This window comes from Daphnia pulicaria, chromosome 7, assembly GCF_021234035.1.
Source record: "Daphnia pulicaria isolate SC F1-1A chromosome 7, SC_F0-13Bv2, whole genome shotgun sequence".
NCBI lineage: Eukaryota > Metazoa > Arthropoda > Branchiopoda > Diplostraca > Daphniidae > Daphnia > Daphnia pulicaria.
Genome location: NC_060919.1, coordinates 18,394,042 through 18,415,827, shown reverse-complemented (window position 1 = coordinate 18,415,827; position 21,786 = coordinate 18,394,042). Strand labels below are relative to the sequence as shown.

At 44.8% G+C, this 21,786-nt stretch overlaps 2 protein-coding genes and 1 long non-coding RNA gene across 5 annotated transcripts; all 3 read left to right on the top strand.

Annotated features, from left to right (window-relative positions):
* The first annotated feature begins 4,770 nt into the window (after window positions 1-4,770).
* LOC124348842 lies at window positions 4,771-16,119 on the top strand. The gene is made up of 15 exons (XM_046799175.1): window positions 4,771-5,166; window positions 6,563-6,694; window positions 7,080-7,205; window positions 7,361-7,447; window positions 7,718-8,278; window positions 8,666-8,725; window positions 8,915-8,995; window positions 11,313-11,421; window positions 11,580-11,756; window positions 12,500-12,618; window positions 12,797-12,965; window positions 13,067-13,278; window positions 13,354-13,759; window positions 13,947-15,179; window positions 15,251-16,119. The coding sequence occupies exons 2-15, from the start codon at window positions 6,566-6,568 to the stop codon at window positions 15,394-15,396; spliced, it is 3,615 nt and encodes a 1,204-aa protein (XP_046655131.1). The 5' UTR covers window positions 4,771-5,166; window positions 6,563-6,565; the 3' UTR covers window positions 15,397-16,119.
* Window positions 16,120-16,403: 284 nt separating this feature from the next.
* Window positions 16,404-18,580, top strand: LOC124349200. The gene is made up of 7 exons (XR_006920217.1): window positions 16,404-16,622; window positions 16,686-16,814; window positions 16,901-16,976; window positions 17,060-17,348; window positions 17,411-17,853; window positions 18,227-18,379; window positions 18,441-18,580. It is a non-coding gene; the product is annotated as an uncharacterized LOC124349200 (long non-coding RNA).
* Window positions 18,581-18,596: 16 nt separating this feature from the next.
* On the top strand, window positions 18,597-21,738 carry LOC124349040. Of its 3 annotated transcripts, XM_046799535.1 has the most exons (10): window positions 18,597-18,738; window positions 18,845-19,009; window positions 19,096-19,170; window positions 19,228-19,388; window positions 19,619-19,638; window positions 19,700-19,862; window positions 20,058-20,300; window positions 20,444-20,505; window positions 20,589-20,722; window positions 20,790-21,737. In XM_046799535.1, the coding sequence occupies exons 1-9, from the start codon at window positions 18,735-18,737 to the stop codon at window positions 20,593-20,595; spliced, it is 900 nt and encodes a 299-aa protein (XP_046655491.1). In that variant the 5' UTR covers window positions 18,597-18,734; the 3' UTR covers window positions 20,596-20,722; window positions 20,790-21,737. The 3 variants fall into 3 exon arrangements, with proteins under 3 accessions (XP_046655491.1, XP_046655490.1, XP_046655489.1); XM_046799534.1 differs by having other exon boundaries at window positions 19,096-19,388; window positions 20,800-21,738; XM_046799533.1 differs by having other exon boundaries at window positions 19,096-19,388; window positions 20,790-21,734.
* The last annotated feature ends 48 nt before the right edge of the window (window positions 21,739-21,786 follow it).

Below are 21,786 nucleotides of genomic sequence, written 5' to 3'. Positions count from 1 at the left end.
TTGTAATTCTTGAAATAATGACGACGTAGTAAGTCAAGCGCGAGTGAAGGAGACTACATATACGTAAAAGAGATGAATATAAACCGCGGAGGAGAGGACCTGTTCAAAACCGAACCCCAAAAAATGTTCTTGATGTTTCAGCGATTAGCCAAAGCTATCCGGCATAAAGTGAAACAGAAAGAAGAAGAAGAAGACGGTGGTGGTGGTCAGGTTATGGAAATCGTGGACAGTCGTTGCGTCGGAATGGCCACGATTTTCTTTGAGTAGATAATCCCGAAAACTTTCTCAAAGAAAACAAAACATCTTGTGCTGGGTAGATATAAATTTATAAAATGTTAGCGCAGGTCTCATCTTTTTTTTTTTTTTTTCGGTGGATTTCCCTGCGCACCGATCATCATCCGCAAACTGATATTATATTCCCGTGGCGTCGTATAACACAACAACAACAACCCAAGTGGAGAAGAGAAAAAAATTTGACACACGTCGGTCGAGGAATAAAAAGGAGCCACACACACACACGGGAGAGACGTTAGCATAACATTCATCCGAGATTCCTTTGTGTGTGGTGGTGGTGAGTGATTCTCTTATTGCCCACATGACCTGTTATGGTCAAAAGAGTTATACTAAATATATATAAGGTCCTGATGGGGAGCTGCTCGCAAAGCACCTGCTTCTCTTTCTTTTTCTGGTTGGAGTAAAGTTCCACGCCGCGCTTAATTTATTTTCATAGGCGGGTTGCAAGTGGAAGGGGGGGGGGGGAATAAACAATTCTCTGGCCACTTTTTTCTTTTTTGAATGATTGCATTAGCCATTCATCGTGAATTCATCGTCCCACCGACAAGACAACGATATCCACTTGCCAATCAATGAAAGGAACCTCTTTTTTTTTTTTGGGTTGATGACCTAGTAACGCTCGAACTATATCCCCCTTTTGAGCGATTGACGGATGAGCGGTTATCGATTGCGATCGTTCTCTCTCTCTCCGCCACCGCCGCCGCCGCAATTTTCGGAATAAATCAAATAACGACGCCGGACGGTGAATATTATGTACAGTCGATCGGAATGCCAAATAGATATCCATCTGTGTGGATCCACAACTGCTGGGTGTTGGTGTGTGTGTGTGTGTGCCACGCTACCGCGTATTACAGCTGAAATGTGGGAAACAGGTAGTAAATAGCTGGCGGAGCATGAAGCGCGTCGACATGTTTCCAGATGGAATCAACAAAAGAGCCAGAGATGAAAATAACAGAAAAACAAAAAGAAAAAGAAAACAAAAAAACAAAAAAATAGTTTTGAAAGTACTCGGGTCCGTCACGATCCGCCCGTTCCATCTGATGGCCGACATTTCAAAAAAAGAACTTTTGCACTCAAAGCTGAAAAGCTTTTTTTTTCTTTTTCTTCATCTTAAAAACCAATAGAAGAAGAATATTTCGTTGTCTTGACGGCGAGAAAAAGGAAAGGAATCAAACAACAACGATGGATGCCATTGTTGTTGCTGTTGTACTCAACCACCTTGGTGGGTGCCTGCTGCTGGCATTTGGTGGTCATCGATAATATAAAACAAGGATGTGTTATACTATATTCGATTCACTCGGGAAAGCCAAATGGATCCTCGCACTCGGTGGCACCTTATACTTTTGAGCAGTGAAGGCGTTCTTTTCATTTCTTGTTTTATTCTTTTCTTTTTGCTACAAAGAAGAAGAAACTCTCGACGCTCATGGAAAAAGTGGGGAGGAAAAAAACCTGTTTTTCTGTTCTTGTTCCATGTGTTGTGCTGGGTTGTTCTTGTGACTCATCACAGGTACCCGTCTGCCTAGCTTGTATTATTATACGCCAGACAAATCTCTTTTCCCTCTCTCTCTCTCTCAGCTTGTTGTAATATTCTCCGGCTATAGACGACGAGTGAGTGTTTTCTTTTTGGATCGCTCGAGCTCGCTCACGGCCAGCGGCCAGCGGCCAGCCAGCAGTCCAGTCTTTTATCAAATACGCTCCAGTACGTACAAGCAATTCAAACAGAAGAAAACAGTCATTTTGACAATGTCTTGTCATATCTCGCCAGAAGCGCTTTGGCTACTCTTTTTATTATTATTATTATTGTGATTATTTGTTTCGAATTCTTTTTCTCGCTGAGGTATTCGAGACCAGCAGCGTTTTTTTTTTTTTTTTTTTTTTAATATTAAGAGCGGAAGAAAATGCAGGAGCATCAGATGCTCATAGGGAGAAAAGAAAAACCAAAAGGAGAGAACCGGTTAGCCCCCGCCATTTCGGTTTTTTGGCTGCGACGAAATCAGGAGGCAACAATCAGACGAAGAAAAAAAGAGAAGCTCGAGACTATCAGTTTCATCATCAACACACACGTCACAGTAGGGAAGATTCGTGAAAGGTTATCTGATTTGGTTTCTTTTCTTCTAAAAGGTTGGGCGACTTCGGGACATGTCGCACCTAATCGGGAGCGGGCAGAAAAGGCGTCCGACTTGCGGGGACTTGGTGGTAATAATGAAATCAAATGTGACAGATCGTCAGTCCTTATAGACGACTTATAGGTGCGGTTTCATCATCAATCCACTCTCATCTGCATATATTGCGCCTTTAGAGATGCAGTGCTGGGCAAGGAGGCGCAGACTATGTCCCATGTTGTTGTTGTCTCTTTGATTTTCCCAGGAGTCCAGCAGTGCTGCCAAAGCCCGTCGGGATTGATTGAAGCTATTATTTGCGGTAAACTGATTGAGCTCGGACACACGGCTCTACTACTCTGCGTTGCGTCACGAAAAGATGATGAATATACGTGCCACCGGCCAGCCGGCCAGCCCCAACCAGACTCCACAATGTAATATCTGGACGGTAGCGCTGCAGCAAAAAGGGGGTCAGTCACACAGGAGCGCAGCAAAAGTTGGTTTGGCTGGCCGGGATTTCTGTTTGAAATCCATCATCATGAGCGGGCGCATAACAGAGACCCGCTCTGTTATGTGTGTTGCGCACGGGCGAACGAAATGCAATTTCACGTTGCGTAGAGACTCGTCATTAGTTGAATGATTGAGAGAATCCTTCATTCCCAATTCGATGATGATGGTGAAAGGTTTTTTCCTTAGTTTGTTGCTTGCCGACTGGATTGAAAAATTCTTTGCTTTTCTCACGCCCTTTTATCAATTTCAGCAGCGACAACAGCAGCACACACCACGAATAAATCAATCCGAAATAGAGAAGAAAAGAAAAACAACAACAGCAACCCGATTCACGCAGGAGAGGATCGTATATGTTATATCTGATGAGGAGATTGCGGGCATAAACAGCGGCTGCCAACTGTTTGGCATAGTTTGGGGTTGGCGAGAAAATAATAAAAGAAAAAAGAGCAGCAGCAAACAAAAAACAACAAAAAACCCTTTGGTCGATTTCGATTTTTCTGCTGACACGTTTCATTTTATTCCCGCCTTGCAGCTAGCTAGGCTGACTCCTGTTTTTTGCTCCTGGACTTTTTTTTCCCCTTCATCCGGAATCTCCACGTTATACGAGGTGATGGATGAATTTTCGACGACCCTCCAGTGCCCATCGAGATCTCCCCCCACCCAGCGAACGGCGGGACGTATGAGAATATTTGGCAAAATCCAAAGGTCCTTGTTCTTGTTCTTGTTCTTTTCTTCTGATGACGCTAATAAAGACAAAGAAGAAAGAAAGAAAGAGAAGAGAGTTCCTTCCGGGATCACCAAGTTGTTCACTCTTCTCTCATTCTCTTTCGCTTCAAAGAAACATGAAACTGGCTGGCCAGTCGCCAATCATCCCGAAATAAATTTTTTACACTAGCGCAACGACCTGGGTCGAAGCTTTGAGCTGCTGTCCTAATCAGAAATAACCCCTTCTTTTTCTGACTGCTATATGCAAAAGGGACCCATCCGGCGGCGGTTGCCCCCCTGTGCTGCCCCCATCCTAATAACGAGTGAAACAACAGGAATATATAATATCAGCCAGACACTTGTCGATCACGAAAAATCGCTACGCATTTCAATCCGCTGCTCACTGGACCAGATGCGTCCGTGTCGATTGGGCAAATCCCTTTTTAGCGTTGGACATGATTTTTCAAATCTGTTTTCGAAAATGGCGCCACAACCAAACATGACATTCAGTCTTTTCAAATTTCCCAGAAAAGCCAACAAACAAACAGATAAATCAAATGCGGTTAACCTTCTATTATCTTTTCTTTTTTCGCCGAGTGATTGAATTAGTACATGTGTATTATTCAATGCAGACGTCTAATAATCCTTGCGTTTTAATGGCACACACTGGCCAAAACTTGTTTTCTGCCAAAACTCTACTCTGTGTGTGTTGTGTGTGTGTGTCTACTGGGCGCGTGTGTGTGAGTGTGTGTGTGTAGAGACCCTATAATAAAAATAGAACTTTCTGGCTTGCGCCTTTTTCTATTGCCTGACTGATGTCGGGTAGAGAGAGAGAGAGAGCGGGTGGTCCCGCCAGCCCAAATCACTGGGGCAAAAGGGGGGTAGAAAAAGGGGGGGGGCTGGGGGCTGACACAATCTTCTGGCAAGCGTCTGCACAGCACTAGCGCTAGATTGTCCAGCTTCCTTTAAGACTATACTATACTACCACCACCTTTTTAGCTTCCTGGTGTCTGTGCTCCCTGCCGCTCTACAGTGTGTGTAGATAGAAACCACCACCACCTCCCACACATGCACGCACACACACGCCCGGCCCAGCATCTGGCCCAGCCAAGCCAAGGAAAAAAAATCAAAAAGAATGAAGAAGAAGAAGACGACGAAGAGATCCTGTGTACACTGGGCACAACCAGTGCCGGTCGCACCTTCAACACGAACGGCTCTCGCCCTTCGCTCATCTTCGCCTTCATCATTTTTTTCGAAAAAATTTGTTTGAATTCAATTTTTGTCACACCCGTTCATTTTCAACCCTCCCAAAAAACAAGTGACGAAATGAAGGTCTGAAAGAAACAACAAACAACAACAACACACCCAGCCAGAAAAGAAGAAGCAGTTTTTGTCCTGATTTGCGGTTCAGTGAACTTATTTATTATCCACCAGCACCTTCTGAAATAAACGAAGAGCCCCAACCAATCACATCACCACACACAACACCCATTTTTCTGTTTTTGGTCTGATCGCCTTCGTTTACCGCGCGGATCTTCATCAATCTTACATAATTGAGGTAATATCAATCACAATCCGGCTGTTTTCTTTCTCTCTCTCTATCTCTCACTCACTCCACCAACAAGACAACACCGTGAAAATCCTATTTAGATTGGGGTCTATCGTTCGTCCGTCTATATACTTGGTTGACGCTCACGTCTGGGGGCCCCCCCTTATTACATTATATCCCGCTTGGAGCGAGATCCTATACAGGATTGATTGCGCTGGAAAGGCCTTTTGTTGTCGTCTTCAATGCATGATTTCCCCTCCTCCCCCCTCACTCTTTTCACTTGATTGAATTCGTCGCTGGAGCGTACTACATCTACTTCATAGATTTATTCTCCGTGTCTTCATCTGCTGGCCAGCGTCCGATGCGGAAGTGGGGAAAAAGGAGAGAGCTAGCCGGGAACACACTTTGTTGTATGTCTAGTACCGCCGGAACGGACGTGGGTGGAGGGGAAGTGCAGAGCCGGAATAACTTAAAAGGGTCCGTTCTAGAGGGAGAGTGACCGTAATAAAGAAGATGGACTCGATGGAGTAGTAGTAGTAGTAAATAGTAGTGGATGTACTGCCGGTCGTCTTTCTATTTTCTTTTTAATAAAGAAGAAAGGGAAACGGACGTCATCGGCTTTCCAAAGTCTATGCACAGACTGCGGAGCCAAGACGGAAGCGAGGAGAGACAGAGGTCTTTGCGAGATGCTAAAATTATAACCGTCAATATAGTAGACGGGCCAGAGAAGCCATTGGGGCATGGAGAGAGAAGAACAGCAACAATGGAGCGAGACTTGATCTCCAGCCAGTGAGTGATTGGAATCGCATTTCTCTTTGGTTTTGCCTTTTTGCATCACAAAATCGACAAAAGAGTTTACGACCACCTCCGTGAAACGACTGATCGAATTCCGGGTGGTTCTAATACACCAAGTCGCCAGCCAAATCATAGCCCTCCCCCTCCTAACTAGGATGTAAATCTCTATAAAAACGGAACTCTCTCGTATCGTTTCGATTGCTGCAGAGTTGCAACTCGGTCGATGTGAACTATAGCGACTTATTCCGGCAGCAGGAGCAGCAGCTAAAGGCTATAGCTAACAAAACGCGCGTCTTTAGATTGATAGCGACCTGCCAGATCGAGTGCCAGGCCAATCGGAGCTGAACGATCTTCTCCGGGACCCGGTTGGGTTTCCATAATAATTGGCCGGCAGCCAATTTTTTTCCTCTCCTTGAGCTTTACACACAATGAATTCTTCGGCTACGCCAAAAGAAACAACAAGGGATTTTTTTTTTTTTTTTTTTTATCGTCTCGTTCTTTTTTCTTTTTACTTTCTTTCTTGATTATATTCTTTGCCTTATTTGTTTGTTTCTTCTCGCTTATTCTCCTTCTTGTTCCTTCACACGCCGATCACCGTGACGACTGGCAGGTGATGGACGAACAGGAGAGTTCGACAACGGTGGTGACGTCATCGAGCACCAGCCAGAGCAGCAGCAGCAGCAGCAGCACGAGCTATTCGTCGTCGTCTTCGACAACGCTGGTTCAGCAGACGCTGATGACGGTGATTTACTCTGCCATTTCTTCTTTTGTATTTTCCTATTTTTCTCCTCTAGCGCTTTTCTTTTGTTGTTGATGGCCAAACAGTCGTCAAATGTCGATCACCGCTTTTATGGGGGCCGACTTCTCTGAGCCCGTTTGATGCTCTTCTTTAAGGTTTGCCCCGATAGGGAACGCGCTGGCCCGCCAGTCGTACAGCCCACGGCACGATTGACACGTCTCTCTATAATCAAGTCATTGCGTGACACGCCATTCTGCCATTGATCCCATTCCTGACATTCGATTTCCCCTTCAAAAAAGAGCACCCAACTTTTTGATTTATTTATTTATTTTTCAAATCAACCGGAATGGATGTAGCAACATTAATTCGCCCGTGTTTCGATCGATAGATAACGGACGACGGGGAGTTGGCCGTTGACGAGGCAATCTCGGACGTGATCTGCCGTGAGGCCGTCATCACCAGCTCGACGACGGCCTCTTCTACGACGGCCGCTACTACATCGTCCTCCTCGCAAGTATTCTATCGCCTTATCTCAAAGTTGTCATCCAAATTTCAATTCTCTCCTCCTGATTGGCCTTTTAAATTTCTCTTCTCTTTTTCCGTCCCTCACCAAACTCACGCGGACGACATTTTGAAAAAAACCCCAAAAATAACGAAAAAATCAACCAGTTGGTCGTGGAAGACGGAATGACGTCAGCAGTGCGGATGGAAGAGGAGACGACGGTGGTATCTTCATCATCTGGTCTCAGCGTCTCGGTAGGCGGCCGTCTCACCCATTTCTAGCCGATCTTGATTGAATTCACGATCGTGACTGATCTGATTTAACAACTTTTGCACAACCACACATGCGCTATTGCTGCTGCTGCTCCTGCTGCCCGTGTCCTGTATTTTTCTTTTTACTTTTCTGTGTGTGATTACATGTCAATGCTGCTGCACCACTACTTTTCTTGCGCTGCCGCGGGCGTTACATACGTTTTGGGTGGGGTGGGGGTGGTTTGATTGGACGCTGATTGACAAGAGCAGCAGCAGCAGCACCAAGAGGCAACAGTAACAACAACACAAGAGGCTTTGAACTCACCTTCGGCGCTGCTTGACGAGGAGGAGCAACTGTTGGCTCAAGAACTGCTCCTGGAAGCTGCCGAGGAGACGTTTTCGTGCGGAGCGGCTTTCACGACGGAAGCGGAACCGCCATCTATCGAGATGGCGGAGGACTTGAAAGAGCCCGGAAACGATGACGGCGGTGACAGCGGCGGCACCGAAATAAACACGAGCGCTGTCGACGTCGTCCAGTTGGAGCAGGAGCAGGAGATCCTGGAACGTGAAGCAGCGACTCACGAGGTTGGAGAAGAGGATTCCAGCATCCGACAAGAGCCACGGCTGTCGACGCTGGTGGAAGAAGCAGTCGCTTCCGGCTCTGAATGCCGTCCAGTTGAGAATTCGGATTTGTCCGTCCCGTTGTCGTCCTCTCTGTCGTCCAGCCACAGCCACAGCAACCGAGAGATCCAGCAGGAGAACATCAAACACGCCCTTCACGAAATCATTTCGGAGATTGATCGCGAGATGGAAGCCGATTTGAGCAACGAGGAGGTCAGTTCCGATATATTAACCCACTGGGAAAATTGATGATTTCCAACCCCAACGTCCGTCTCTCTCTCTCTCACTGTCAATATGTTAATAACGCACTCTCACGATCCTGATTGTCGCCCACTTTTCTTTTTGTCTCTTTCTCTTTTGTCTTTCTCTCTTGTTTTCCAGCGCCTGACGTGTTGTTGTGTTACGCATGCGCCGTCTAGTCTCACTCCGACTCGATTCATTATCGAAACTTGCCGTCATCCTTTACTTTTCTGTACGCATGAAATCCACTATGCTAATTGAGTTGCGTGTTTGAGATCATCCCAAGGTATTAGCCGTGATTAGACCGGTTTTCTCTTTATTTTTTCTCTTTTTTATTTTTTGTGGCCCAACAACCAACAGGTGGAGGAGACGGGAGACGTGATAAGGGACGAGTCGATCCTGTTGATCAACAGCGCCCAGGTAAAAAAAATACACACACACATCCTGACCTGTTTGATAAATAAAACAATGAGGGAGAAAAACCAGTCAAAAAAGGGAATGCATCAGCTAATTGCTTGTTGTTTCTTTTGTATTTTCCCACACCCACCCTTTCATCTATTTTGACGGGATGACGACGACGACGACACTAACGGGACTCATTACTACCAGGCGGCTCAGCGGAAACGTTCACCGCCGCCCGTCCAACCGAAAAAAGCGCGCCCCGTTTCAGTTCCAGCCAATTTTCTTCAAGTAAGTTGACACACGTCTATTTGGTTAGCCCGGCCGTTCAATATTATTCGTGGTGTAGAGTTTCTCTATTACGACTCTAGCAAATCGCATTTTCACAGCTGGGCAATTTCTTTTTTGTTTCGAGCGATTAAATCCGTCACGAACTTTTTCTATGGATAACGACCGGTGTCGGATAGAATTGCCGGCCCATATCTTTTCTTTTCGTTTTCAATCTCCACAAGTTTCAATGGTTTCTACGGCGTACACACACACACACACACAGACACAACCCTATAATCATATTAGAAATTCAAATGAGGGGACGAGCCATAATCCTGCGCCTATATCCCATCAGAGGCCACCGTCGGAGGGAAATTGAAAGTCCAAGTGAAGCCGGCACAGTGATCCGGTCATCCTCGACGTCTGTAGAGTTGATTGAGCCGTGCGTGTGTGTGTGTGTGTAATAATGCCACTGGGTTTTCACCTATACTATACGGGGCTAGCCTTTTCGTTGTTTGGCTTCACTTTATTTTTTCCTATTTTGTTTGTTTTCTACCATGTTGCCTTTTTGAAATAATTTATTACATCGTCAAGAAATCTTTTCTCTCTTCAATTTCCGTCTGCTGCTGCTGCCCCCCTCTCAACTATGGAGAGAGGCGAAACAGCAGCCAAATCGATAGGGCTATGAAGACTGCAAGTTGGTTAAGACTAAGAGAGTGACTGGCGATGAATACGCAATCACCTCATTACTCCACCCAGTTTTTCGGTCTCGGCGATCTTTTTCGGTGGGAGAAGAAGAAGAAGAAGAAGATAACCAAACGAGCGACGGATAGGAAAGAATCTTTTATTTATGTTAAATTCCACCGCACACAATTTTGGACGCGTTCCAGGAAAACGAAATGTTTCGTCGATCCCCTTTTTCTCTCTCTCTCTCTTTTTCCGCGCTAAAGTTATGTAGCCATTCAAAAATTTATAAGGCCTTTCCCCTTCTCCACATCAAATGGAGAGAAAAAACCGTCAACCCAAAGGAAATTTCGGAAATATCTCTTCAAAAGTGTTGACTCAGCTGCTCGTTTCTAAATGAAAGCAACTTGTTTTTTTTCTCTCTCGAAAATCTTTTTGACAAAATCACCGCGTCAAATCGTCCAACCAACTGGACGACCTGGACAGCCCAACAGCAGATCACATGCGAAGTATAGTACACGCAGCGCGGATGCGGAGTAAAGATCCCGTTTTTATTTTCTGATTTTCCGACATGTGTGTGTGCGCCACCTACACGGATGTGTGTCTAAGAGGGTGGTAAAAAAGGTGGGCGACTTGATTTGAAGCAACGCCTCTCTCTCTCTCTCTCCATATAGACGCTAGCTGGCCACCAGAACTCGCCCGGCCATAGCGGCAGAGGCTCTAAAAATAACTGGACAAAAAAGAAGCGAAAAAGAAATACCCAACAACCAAAAAATTTTGTTTTTTAAAAAAGAAAAAAAGGAAAAAAAAAAAGGACAAAATAAAAATCGAAAAACAATATGAAGAGAGAGAGAGAGAGAGAGAGAAGAACGACACGCTGACTGAGGCTTTAGCCTCTCACGTAACCTCCCCAGTGAGGAAGAAGAGAGAAGAAGAAAAAGTGCTCTGTTGCCGCACTCTTGTGTCGAAAAGCTAAAAAAGCCCAAGCTCCTGCAGACCAAAACAAAAGGAAGACGGGGCTGTTTGGGTCGGCCATCAGCCACGACGGCAGCAGCAGTCTACGGTCCAGAACCATCGTGATTGCCTGTTCGCGAACCGAGAGATTCGGGCAATGGCCACCACCGAAATAACGGGACCGTGATCAGATCTCGTCAACCGCCGCTTAAGTGATTCATTTGTGCGTTTAAAGTGTGGGCGTTTATTTACTAATCCGGAAGAAGAAAACGGAACAATTTTGCCAGGCTCTTGATTTATTATTGGACTTTGCTACACACACACACGACGCACGCAAGATCGACGAAGATGGACGACGACTACTGGCCGGCGAGTTCCAATTCAACTATGGCCAGCTCCATCGTTAGCCGACGCGGATTCCAACCCTCCGACCGACACGATCCGCACAAGCGCGAACTGCTGACGACTCTAACCGCTCGTTTATGGCATTTATCCTTGGTAGTTTTTTTTAGTGTAGGAGACATAGTTTTTTTTTAATTGCGCCGTGATTCCTATTGATTATGTGCAGCCACCGCCTTTGGCGAAATCTTGTTACCGTATAAGGTGGTAGTGGGGGAGGGGGGATTACATCACGAATCATTCGAGTGGGTGTACATGCCATTTTGATTCATTGCTGGTCCCTTGTTTCTGTTTCTTTCAGGAGGGGAGTGCTGAAGGTATCAGCCCGGAAATGGGCAAACCCATCGATTTGCAAAAGATTTTCACGCCTGCCTCGGATTTCCCATCGGGCGACATCACTCCGCGCAGACGTGAGAGCCAAAATTACATTTAATAATAAGAAAAGAAAAAAAAAACGCTGAATAATTGACGTGCATTTTTGTTATTCAAAACAAAAAAAAAAAGAGAAAAATGTGATTGGTTGTAACATTTTCTCTCTCTGACTCACGACGATGTTTGATATGAGCAGAACGTCGGATGTACACCTCGTCGAGCTTCTACTCGTCTTCCCACCCCTCGATGGAGGAGCAGGTGGAGTTGGCTCGTCAAATCTCCCACTCGCTCAGCTCCGACACCAACAGCACGTCAAAGGGCCAGTCCATGTACGTCAAGCGACGCAACCGCTCCTCGAAATGGATTCACGAAGGTATACAGGAATTTTCCCCTTTTTTCTTTCTTTTTTTAAAAATCCGCACGTATGTAACTACTGCACCACCATCCGTCTCTCAACTCCACCTCCTTGGCCGGACGAGAAAAACTCGGGCGGCTGACCATGTTTAACCCCTTTCGTGTGTGCGTGTGTGTGTTTTTTTTCGGCCGGCGTGAAGTGCAGAATTCCGTCCGTGTGCAGCTCGGCTTGCACCTAAAATATATGGGGGCGGGCAAATGTAGAATAAGGAGGACATTTCTGCCAGTTGTGGCACTCGGTAGAAAAAACTGGAAAGTTTCTCTGTTGCTGGACACTGGAGAGAAATGTCTGGCATCACAGCACGCACGGCGCTGAGCTAGTAGAAGGAGAAGAGCGACTTGGTGGAATAGTCGTAATAGTAGAACCCTAAAAATAGCTGTAGCTCGGGATCACAACCCTCCAAGGAAACGAAACCACCACCACCAGTCCACCACCACCACCACGACGACCACAACAACATGACACTGTGAATATCAAGGAGACTGGGGCGGGCCCCAGACGCATATAAACTTCAATGTCAAAGACACACAAAGAAGAAAAAACAAAAAAACCAATTCAGACTCTCTCTCTCTCGTAAAACCAAACCAAAACAAACAACAATTTATTTTAAGAAAAACGCGTAAAGAAAGATTTACACAACGTCTAATGAATTGCTTTATTTTCGTTGTATTTTTTTGTATTCACGCTGGTGTCTGCCACAGCCCACCTCATGACTGGAGATGACCAGCATCTCAACGGAGATCAATCGAATAATGGCAACACCCACCATGGCGATGATGACGGTCGAATGACTTTCAAAATACCCAACATGGGAGGGCAGGTGATTTGGCTGTTTTGTTTTGTTTTTTCTTTCTCTTTCTCGTTGTGTTTTGTTAGCCCTATTCACCGCCTTATTATAATCCAATTGAAGCTGGGCAGGAATATTAATCTGCAACACGTCACTTGATATTATACTTTTCGATCGCATGTTGTGTCGGATGTGATGTGCGCGCGCCCAGGAGATCCAATTTAGAGCCAAATCGCCGCTCAAGTTGCTGATGAATCCCAAGGGCCAAATTTGGGATTTGAAATCGCTGCGCAACACCGGCATGCACATCGAAGCCCCTCAGCTGAGCCCAGAAATCTGCTCGAGCCTCGTCAAGGATTTGCAGTCGCCAAAAGGAAAAGGTGACGACCGTCGTTCAATCGAGATGACCTAATCAGCAGCCTTGAGTTTTTTTTTTTTTTTTTTTCATTTTAAAACACGTTTGTTGCTTTGTTGATTGCAGGTGCTGCACTCTTTGCCAAGCGCAAGCAGAAGTCGGAAAAGTGGATCGTCGACGAGAACACGGTCAAGCTAAAAGCGGCCAACGCGGCGGCAGTGGCCGCAGCGGCCGTCGCCTCCGAAGTCAACAATGCCGCCGCCGCCGCCGGAGCTCAAGCCATGATGACCAGCCAGCAATCCCGTGTAGAACAGACCCAGAAAATGGCTTCCGTTCAGGTCAAGACAAAACTTAACGCCGAATGATAAATCAATTCCATTTCTCAAATGTGTCGAACGGAATAATTTTAACAGGATGCTTTCGGCGGACCTCGTCTCAAGTTGGTGAAATCGCCCTGGGAAGCGGCCCTGGAAGACGGAACGGTGAACACGGCCTTCCAGGAGCTCTGGCCCAATCGTCTGCCCGGAGCGGCCAACCCAAGTGGAACGCTGGAGAGAAACAAGGAGCCATTAGGACCGGTGGTGCCTACGACGCTGTCGGCCGCCGCTCCGGTCCAGCCCAAGCTGAACATGAAGCCTCTGGATAGTGTGCCCAAGATGTTGCCCAACTTCAAAGCCCAGCCGCAGCAGACATTGACGGCTGCGGAATCTGAAGCGGCGGCACCCGCCGAAGAGAAACCTTTTGTGCCCACGCCCCTGCGACCTGACAACGTCAATCCCTACAAGCCCAAAGCCGCCAAGGGGTGGGGCAACACACCAGGTACATCATCCATTTACACACCGTATGCATACTTGACGTTTTGTCCACCCCGGAACCGGAATGGCCTTGACTGTGCAAGTTCTTGCTCGTTATATTATCGGCGTTTGACGCAAAATGTTTGTCTTAACATTTTTTCTCTTTCTCTTTCTCTCTCTTTGTTTATTCGACAAAAATGAAATCAATGCAGTCGACGCTTTGTCCGCCGTTGAGCTTCGCCCTACGCCGAGGACTAATCTCGTACTGGAACCCGTCCAAAAGAAACAGCGGCCCGTAACGATGCCACCGTCCGTGTCAGTGACGGCTGGCGACGAAGATAGCGCTTCTCTCGGCTTGATTGATCAAACCAAAGACAACTCGGCCCAGGAGGTGGCGGCCGGAGAGGAGATCAAGCCCAATCCTTTCCCGTTCGAACTGCCCGTCTTGCGCAGTGTTTCTGCCAGTCAGTTGCCACCGCCGATGGTCCGCCAGGAACCCGAACTGGTCCTGCCAACACTTCGGCCCGTTCCGGAGAAATCTGCCGAACCCTCCGACAGTGTCGCTGGCGACGTCAGCCCGGCAGTCCAGTGGGAACTGCCGCCCCTCGACTCCCGACCCAATTTACAGGCTTTGCTGGAGCGCGAGAAGCGGGCCGCCGAAGCCGCCGTCAACAATGAAGCCCTGAAGCAGCGCCAAGAGGAGCAGCAAAGGAAACAACAACAAGAGGAGCTGCAGAGAAAACAACAACAAGAGGAGCAGCTCAGGAAACTACAACAAGAGGAGCAGTTACGAAAACAACAACAACTTGAACAGCAACGAAAGCAGCAAGAAGAGGCCCAACAGAAAGTTATGAAGCAACTCGAGCAACAACAACATCAGCAACAATTTCAACATATTCAAATGCAAACGCGCCAACAACAACAACAACTGCAGTTTAACCAACAACAAGTCACGGTGACCGAAGAGATGCGAATGGCTCAAGAAGCTCAACTGGCCAAATTGAGTGTCCGTCTCAAGGTCCAGCGCTTCGAATCAAGTGGACCTGTGCCCATCAACTACATCGGCCAGGTCTCCGTTTCGCAGAGCGGATCTCCGCGACAGTCCGGAATGCATACGCCAACCCAACATATAGCTTTAACCGGAAGGAACAAGCCGACTCAAGTGTTCGCATCCGCACCTCCGGTGACGCCGGCGGTAGCCAAACCGTCGGACGTTCGATTGGTTTCCAATACGAAGGAAAACTCCGCACCCGTTCCTCTTCCGGCTAAATCAATGGTTACGCCCCGAATGATGGAACAGACTTATCATAACGAATCCACGCCTTTACTACCCAAGACCACGGTGACTGCCAGTCATATTCAGCCGCCAATGGTCATTCAGCAGCAGCCGGCTCCTCAAGTCCTCGATCCTTTCGCAGGCGTACAGCTCCGACAGCCAGCAATAAGTAAATTTCAAATAGAATTAAATTGCTTTGCTAAATATTCCAGGTTCTCAAATTTTTGTTTTATTCAATAGGTAAGACGTTGATCAATTCGAATGATTTGGATTCATCACTAAACCGCCGTTCCTTGGCCGATTACACTAATTACAACACGGCGCCGCGCGGCTGGACGTCAGCCGCCCAGGAAATCTACAGGCCCGTCACTTTCAAAATGGCCTGAACGAAATGTCGAAATGACTTCACTTGTTTCTTCTCTATCTGAAATGTAAAAAAAAAAAATAATAATAATAACAATAATAATTATAAGTATCTAAATTGAACAATAATTTCGTCTCTATACTAACCAACTATATAATTGAACAGACACGGCATAGGGTTGAGTTCATGGTTGTGTTGCTTGTCCCATACTTGCTGGATCCTCTGGCGTTTCATAACATAAGAAACTATGTGTCCTTCTTTATTTTCAGTATCCACCTACACTGGAACACTGCTGCGCTCTGAATGAAATCATTTCAGTTTCAACAATGTCCCCGAGTAGCGTGAATTGACATTTGGCAAACCATATGTGCATGTCTACTATCCTTCTCCGTTTGCTAAACCCCAACCTATTCCGTCAAGGCACCAGAAAATGTTAAAACAAGGCAAAGGAACTGTCACAACTAAAGAGAACGACGGCAGTATATTATCGACATAAACAAAAACGCCCATTACTTATTTATTTCAAAAGATCAACAAATATACGATAGAAACAAAGTAACTCCCAAGTTTGAAAAACCCCTGCATGGGCTTATGATGCTTTGAATTTACTCTGGTATCCCTTTTATTCACAACATATACTATCTCTCGGGGGTCGTGGCAGTGGGTCTGGGGTTCACTGTCCATCATTTCAATTGAATTTATTCTTCACGTGATGATGTAATACATGTGTGTAGAAATAGGTAAACAATTCTGTCGTCAAGTCCTTTATTCATCGAACAATTTTGATACTATTATCAAGTAAAGTATTAGGAAACTATTCATTACTGGAAGGATTGTTAAAGACCTCATATTCTACATTCCCCCACAATAATATTAATGATATCAGTTCCATTCGAAGAAATAAATTTTTTTAAATTTCACACAACAGGAAAAAAACAACTGAGGGGCGAAAATTCAAGCGGATGCTATTGAGTTGAGTTGAGGCTGAAATTAATTCGTCTGCTAACTGCTAAAATGTGAAGCCGTGAAAGTAATCGCAGCGCAGTCTGGTGCAGTGAAGGTGATCGTAACGACTAACGTGATAATTAGATTCTAGAAGGATGCAGCTAGTGTAATGGAATGGAACCATTTATTAACACAGTGTTGAGTTGAGTCGAATCAAAATTTTCTAGATGCTGTTCGAGAACGCAACGTATACGTCAGTCATTGCGGGGTACTTTCTTTCCTGACATTTTTTGTCAAAAAATGGTAATTCCTGCTTGCATTCTTTAAGGTTACCAAATGTAAATTTTGTGTGTGGTGAATTTACAGGTTTCAATTCCATCTGATCATGTGGCCTGCACGGCTGCACTGTACATTTTCCAAAAATTTCGTCTCTTGTAGCATGTTGCATGTTTTCGTCACATGCAGAAATACTTCAGATGCTTCAGATCAGTAAAAGTAATTCTGTTGATCAACTTTTTAATATCATGGTTTACACATGATTTGTTTCTGATAGTAATTGGTATTTATTTTTCTATTAATAGCCTGGTGAAGTGTGAGCTTCTTGACTTCTTCATTGCAGCATGTTCATGTTATTGCTGTTGTGAAGAATTCGAGTAAGTAAGTTAAAGAAAATTCAACTTATTTTGTTTTCCATACAGTATTTCCATTGATGCTAAAAATTAATTTCATTTTGGTTATAGGTTTTTTTTTACATGGCATATGTTGCTGACCGATTGGCATGTTGCAGCCTATGCTGGTGAAAGATATTTTTGTGCATCAGATTAATTTTTTTTCAACATTTTTAATTCATGGCCGAGGGGGTGAGAATCTCCCTGGTCGAGTCAGTCGGGCAGTGTCTTCCCCTGCTTGACTGGCTGCAGTTTGAAGCGGGCGGTCTGTTTAAATAAGAATTTAAATCTAGAAAAACGCTTCCTTTGAGCGGCCCGGACAATCCTTAAGGGTTGCCACTCCATCGAGGCTTAAACGAGGGTACGTAATTACACGTTAGTCAAATTGCTAAAGCTACAAATTCAATTGTTTGTATTACCCAGATGACGCGGAGGTGTTGCCCATTGAGGGGTTTTGGTGAAAAGGAGTCACTGAACAAAACGCTAAACCAAATGAAACAAAAATATTAAAAAAGATAATGCTAGATACGACATGAAGCTTTTGCTTTCGCAGAAAATAATGTGAATTTGTTTACAGCCAACGATCCTTAATGGTCCATCCTTAATATATATCCGAGCCTAGTCCTTTTTGTCTACATTTGGTGTGAAGAGCAAAACCCGAATTTCAACACATTTTACAGCTTAGCAACGAAAACAAAGCGAGTGTCAAAACATTGTTTTACTTGCGCATACTTAATTGTAGCAGAAACGCGTTGGTCATGTATGAATGTTTTTCCCTTTTGTTCATGCAGCAACAAACGACACGCGATAGCTTCCGGCGGTCATCAACTATTCAAGATGGTAGACATGTCAATGTAAAAGACAGGGTAAGGGTAGCTCCTTTAAATGTTATTCATTAATGTCAAATAGCTGCTAGTAGGATCTCATTGTTGATTTGCGATTACAAAATCCATAGCCCTAGAGTCAGGTATTGTCATTCAATCATTTGATTTGCGTTTTAGATACTCCTAAATCAGTTGTGGAAATACGACTCCCCCCCCCCCCCCCGCTTCTCCTGGATGGTTACTTAAGATCATTTAAGTTCATTTTTGAGTTATACGTTGTGAAAGGACGAACTCTGACAATCTATCGAGCTTTAGCAATTGCGTCTAGTTTCTTATTTTATTAATTTTATCCAACCGTTTTATGAGAAGCTTTTTTTATATTAATAATTTACCTTTTGTTATCTTTTTTTTTTAGATTTTCTTCTCCGACCGTGGGTGCAAGGATTATGTGTTTGAAACTTAGATAAGTTTGCAGTAGAATATTTAAAAAAACGTTCGAAACGAAAATTTATTCATTCACCGAAGAAACGAGTCAAATGACTCAAATGTCAAATGTGATATTTTTAAAGTGACTAAAGTTTAAGCCATTATCATTTATGATTTGATATTTATTTTGATGGGTTTTGTAGACCCATCCCCAGCAACGTCGACCTGCAGGAAGAAAAAGGCCAGTTTCTATGGCCTTGTCGCTCGAAGGTCACGGAGCATCATTACGTAAAACGTGTCGTGCAGTGGTGTAGAGGTTGGGTGAGAACGACACGTGTTGCTTCATTATCAAAAAGGTCCAATAGCCGCAAGGCTTAGGAGGTGAGGTGAGAAAAAAATCGTATAAAAGGAGAGAGAAAAGGCGATTGAAACCAGTCGAGTGAGCATCTCCGACACGTCAACAACTCCATTCTTCGTCGTAATATCAGTTCGCAATCATGGGTTAAAACGTTAATGTTCATTTTTATTTCTAGTCGTAAATCATTTCTATCTTGGTTTCAGTTGTTTACATGACTAGTTAATAATGTTCAAATTGTGTATTGTATAGTTAATTATGGCGTTGTCTCGCTGCCGGGTGTTGTATCGTTGATGTCGACTACGAGAGAAAACTGCATTAAAGGAAAGAGTAAAGGCGACAGAAGTCAATCAAGTGAGCATCTCCGACCAGGCAACAGCTGCATTCTTCGTCGTATTTACCAGGTCGCAATCACGGGTAATTATTCTGTATTTTTACGTGGAATTTTGTATCAATTTATATCTTTTTCTATTTGATCATATGACCTATGGAACATTGTCTAGTTAACTATGGCGTCGTGCAGCTATTGGTTGTTTCGTCGATATCTGGGTGGACCACTGGTGTGCTGATGCCCCTGGGTATGGCGGATACCAACAACTTACGCAACGACCAGTTACTACACCGAGGTTGCACAGTTAGGTTTACAGTTACACCACAGCTCATGCTGCTCCGAGCTACTACACCGAAGGCCAGAAGTTTTATTCTTCCCCGAGCTACACTACCAAATCGCATGTGCACACCTCCCAGGCTCCTAAGTACTACACCACCAAGGCACCTCAGACTACACAACTACGTATGCTGTCCTAAGTATTACACCAAGGTTCCAAAGTACTACAGCACTAAGGCACCGGACTACCACACGACTATATATGCTGCCCCAACCTACGACACCGAGGCTCCAGCTTATTACACCACCAAAGCGGTCGAACACAGTGGCGCCCAAATACGATGGAAATCAGTCGAGTGAGCATCTCCGCCACCCAACACGGTAGCCCCAAAGTTTCGAACAAACTTCGTTTCAAATAGTGGAACGGTAAAGAGCGAGGGTGAGCTCTTTATTCTTGTAATTTTTTCGAACATGTACTAATGACACGTTTTTCTTTCTAGTCTCTTTTTCGAACAAGACGAATTCTATTGCAATCCCTTAAAGATAGCGGCGGCGTTGCAGTCGTACGTTGCCAACGCGTCGTTAAACTTGACATTTTTGGTTGGAAGGCCGAACTTCATGATGGCCGTACCATCACCTACGACAAGCGTCTTATTGCCGCAGGTAAACATTTTATGCTCAACGAAATTCGTCTTTAAAAGTCTCAATGATTACACCTTTCACCTTTATGGAATGTTGAATAACTTTGATAATCTCCCTGCTAGATAGTATCTGAGAGCCTATTTAAACTGCTAGCCATAAGCCATTTATTTCTGTGGTTACAAATCACTTAAAAAATTTCTTTCATTTTCTTGCTAGGTGGTAAACGAAAATCTTTGCCAATCCTTGATCGGTGTCCCTAAAGATGTCCACGAGCAAGTGCCGCTGTTCCGCAACAGTGATGGCCCAGTCCTCCCTAACTATTTGAGCCAATTGACTTCCGAGAAGGTGGAAGCGGCAGACGTTAATGTGTTGCCCACAGCTAATGTAGAGGGTGTAATTTTGGAAGACAACAATTTAATTAAGGTCAATGCGACATTGACCTTAAACGATGGTCAAAAGGTAATCAGTTATTTCAAATATGTGTCTTGGCAATGTTTATTAAATCTAAAAATTATTCCATCTTACTAAAACTGACCGTATTGTCGCTGCTGCCGGTTTGAACGCAAACACGGATTTGGCTGTCGCTTCTGATTTGGAAATAGATTCCAATTTTGGTGGTTATCGAGTCAATGCTGAGCTTGAAGCACGATCGAACGTCCGATTGGTAAGAATCTTTGAACTTTTTTCATTCCATATTAATTGTAATACTTGTGATTAAAAATTAACCAACATTGACTGCTCTGCCAGGCTCTGATCACCACCTTGCTGTTGTATCAGGGCGATTGTCTAGAGAGAAGAATACTGGCAACGAAACATGGATGAACAACTGCAGTGCACTGTCACCAAGTGCATTCTTCGTCGTATTATTAGTACGCAATCGGGTAAATATTCTGTTAAATGGAGTTTGCCAGTTATTTAATATTAATGTTCCAATTATTTACCGCTTAGTTAACTACAGTGTCGTGCTGTTGTACCGTTGATGACTGGGTTAACCTGGTGTAGGCATATCTCCTGGGTATGGTGGATACCGAACCGCAACGCCGCCGCCTTACTACACAATAACAAAATACGCAACGACCAGTTCCTAGACCGTCAAGGCATCAGAGTGTTACACCACACCTTATGATGCTCCAAGCTTCTACACCGAAGCCCTGAAGTTTAACTCTGCCCCGACTGACATCAATAAGGAGGTCAAATACCACAACGTGGTTTCCAAGTACTACACCGCCCAGGTATTGGAGTGCTACACGACTACGTATGCTGCCCCAGCCTACTACACCTAGGCCTTGAGTACTACTCTGTGCTCAGCTACTACACCGAAGCTCCAGCTTTTTACATCAACCAAGAGTACTACACCGAAGCGCACAAATAAGACTCTGCCTCGAGCTACGCAATTACAACTGAAGAGGTACGCAGCAAATTCTTACAACACAGCGGCTGCTCCTTCGTACTACGTTGAACCGAAATACTATGAGTCTATGACTTAAGTTTACTACACCAAAACCTACGCTACTCCTAGCTACTACACCGAAGTCCCCAAGTACTACACCGAAAAGGCCGATTATTGCGCAACCGCGTATGCTGTCAAAGTTTACTACACCGAGAAACCAAAGTGTTACTCTGCTGCAACCAATACCAAACAGAGGCTCCGGTTTATTACACCACCAAGGCCACTGAGTATTACACTACAACTAACGCTGCCCCCCGCTACTACACTGAAGTTCCAAAGGATTACTCTGCCCCGAGTTACCAAACCACTAAGGCACCTTAATGTTACGCCACGACCTACACTTCTTCATTTGTCTAAAGGGAGGCTCCTATATATTAGCTGAAATTGCAATTTTATTTAATTGTGTTCAGATGTGTACGTGATATGAAGTTACTAGTCATTGTTATTGTTGTTCTTCATTGAGAAAATAAATTTTTTAATGCGGGTAGTCATCTT